Source organism: Canis lupus, chromosome 8 (assembly GCF_003254725.2).
Source record: "Canis lupus dingo isolate Sandy chromosome 8, ASM325472v2, whole genome shotgun sequence".
Classification (NCBI taxonomy): Eukaryota; Metazoa; Chordata; class Mammalia; order Carnivora; family Canidae; genus Canis; species Canis lupus.
Window position 1 is genome coordinate 73,587,075 of NC_064250.1, and position 3,130 is coordinate 73,590,204.

The 3,130-nt window shown below is 40.1% G+C and overlaps 1 gene segment (V, D, J or C); it reads right to left on the reverse strand.

Annotated features, from left to right (window-relative positions):
- Positions 1-239: 239 nt before the first annotated feature.
- LOC112657320 (immunoglobulin heavy variable 3-48-like) lies at positions 240-884 on the reverse strand. The segment is given in 2 exon segments: positions 240-646; positions 750-884. Coding segments are annotated over 2 exon segments (453 nt in total).
- Positions 885-3,130: the final 2,246 nt, after the last annotated feature.

Sequence of the window (3,130 nt, forward strand, 5' to 3'; positions counted from 1 at the left end):
ATTTATAATTATTTCATATTTAGTCACAAGTGTAATCAAGTCTAAGCATATGTGTGTTATCTCCATATATCAATAGTTGTTTCCTAAAAAAAAAAAAAAGAAAGAAATCCGAATGGAATAGGTAAACACAGAATCATGTGTCCAGAGAGCCTCCCTGGGGGAAACTGCTCCATGGACAGGAAACCAGACCCCGACAGGAAACCTGTCCAGAACCTCCATGTGCACCTGCTCCTGGGCCTTCAAGACAGAAGTGGTGAGGACTGTGCACACCCTGGTGGTCCCAATCCTCTTCTACAGGGAGGTTTGTGTCTGGGCTCACACTGAGGTCGCCTCACTGTGTCCCTCGCACAGTAATACACAGCCGTGTCCTCAGCTCTCAAGCTGTTCATCTGCAGATACAGTGTGTTCTTGGCGTTGTCTCTGGAGATGGTGAATCGGCCCTTCACAGCGTCTGCATAGCTTGTGCTACTTCCACTAGCATAAATCCATGCGACCCACTGCAGCCCCTTCCCTGGAGCCTGGCGGACCCAGCCCATGTTGTAGCTACTGAAGGTGAATCCAGAGGCCACACAGGAGAGTCTCAGGGACCCCCCAGGCTTCACCAAGTTTCCCCCAGACTCCACGAGCTGCACCTCACCCTGGACACCTGCAGATACAAGACATCCTGGTCAGGACACTGTCCCACATCCCCTGTTTCTCTCACTCACCTCCACTCACATACTCAAAGTCTCTTGTTCTCCATGAATTACCTTTTAAAATAGCGACAAGGAAAACCCAGCCAAGCACTAACTTCATGGTGAGTTGTCTGTATTCTGTCCTTATCCTAGATCGGGGTCACCTGAGAATCCTGAGCTGGGGAACCTCTCCAGGCTGCAGGGTCCATGCTGGGCTAGTTTAATGAGTGGAGAGACGGTCTAATTTGCATATCTTCTGACTATATAAGCAAATCCAAACTTAAATTCCACCTTTACACGTTATAAAGAAGGATTACTTCAAAATTCTAATCACTTTGTATAGATCACACAGTGACTATATGACGTTCAAATTTACCAATGTACATATCTTTGAATTTCTCTGTGGTCTTTTTTACACTTTCATTAATATAGTTCATTTTTAGTAGAGTATTTCATCTACTTAGTGAAACTTAAGCAAAATTATTTATTTTTGATGCCTGTCTAACTAGGGTTATTTTTTTAACTCAATCTTTCTCTTTTATTTTAATAAATTTATTTTTTGTTGGTGTTCAATTTGCCAACATACAGAATAACACCCAGTGCTCATGCCATCAAGTGCCCACCTCAGTGTCTGCCACACAATCATCCCTACCCCTGACCCCCTCCCCTTCCACCACCCTTAGTTCGTTTCCCAGAGTTAGGAGTCTTTCATGTTCTGTCTCCCTTTCTGATATTTCCCACTTATTTTTCTCCTTTCCCCTTTATTCCCTTTCAATAATTTTTATATTCCCCAAATGAATGAGACCATATGGGTCCTTCTCTGATTGACTTATTTCAGTCAGCATAATACACTCCAGTTCCATCCACGTCAAAGCAAATGGTGGGAGATGGAAAAATATTCCATGCTCATGGATTGGAAGAATTAATATCGTGAAAATGTCAATGTTACCCAGGGCAATTTACATGTTTAATGCAATCCCTATCAAAATACCATGGACTTTCTTCAGAGAGTTGGAACAGATTATTTTAAGACTTGTGTGGAATCAGAAAAGACCCTGAATAGCCAGGGGAATTTGAAAAAAGAAAACCAAAGCTGGGGGCATCACAATGCCAGATTTAATGTTGTACTACAAGGCTGTGGTCATCAAGACTGTGTGGTTCTGGCCCAAAAACAGACACATAGATCAATGGAACAGAATAGAGAATCCAGAAGTGGGCCCTCAACTTTATGATCAACTGATATTTGATAAAGGAGGAAAGACTATCCACTGGAAGAAAGACAGTCTCTTCAATAAATGGTGCTGGGAAAATTGGACATCCACATGCAGAAGAATGAAACTAGACCACTCTCTTGCACCATACAGAAAGATAACTCAAAATGGATGAAAGATGTAAATGTGAGACAAGATTCCATCAAAATCCTAGAGGGGAACACAGGCAACACCCTTTTTGAACTCGGCCACAGTAACTTCTTACAAGATACATCCACGAAGGCAAGAGAAAGAAAAGCAAAAAGGAACTATTGTGACTTCATCATGATAAGAAGCTTTTGCACAGCAAAGGATACAGTCAACAAATCTAACTGGGATTATTTCAGTAATTTCATATAAATAACTTGGTGTATAGAAAGAGCTTTATTGAATATGTTGATTTTATATCCTGGATTTTCCCTGAGTTCATTAGTTAGTTCTAAGTGGTTTTGTGAGGCTTGTCCTCATTCAATAGGTATAAGAATTTTCATAAGCATGCAATTTATTTTTTCTCCCTGTTTACTGATTAAATATCTTTTTTATTACATAATTTTTATTACATAATCTTCAAGTTAGGGACAATTTTTTCCCTCCTTGTTGTCAAATTCTTTGTGTTTTCTAATATTTTGGATTATATAAGGCAGACCTAGGAAAGAAAAAGTATTTCATCTTACATGGGATGAGCTACCTAATATATCGTGTGAAGTGGGATCTTGTAACAGGACAGTATGTCTGTTCACGACTTCTACTGTTTCTGAAGTTTCGTTTTGTTTGTTTAGGTGGGTGTTGAGGTTGATAAGCTCATTGTATATTTTGGATTCCAGACCTTAAAGAGATAAGACATTTCCAAGTATCTTCTCCCATTCTGTAGGTTGCCTTTTAATTACACTGAGTGATTCCTTTGTTGTGAAAATGCTCTTTCCTTGATGAAGTCCCCATAGTTCATTTTCCTTTCCTTTCTCTTGCCTCTGGAGACACATCTAGAAGTGGTTGCAGCTGAGCTAGAAAAGGTACTGCCTGTGTCATTAGGAGTCTGATGGTATCTTGCCTCTTACTTAGGTCTTTCATCAACATTGAGTTTATTTTTGTGAATGTTGTAAGAAAAGTGTTCCCATTCATTCTTCTGCATGTGGCTCTTCAATATTCCCAACACCATTTTTTGAAGAGACTTTCTTTTTTCCATTGGATCTTCTTTCCTGCTTTGTC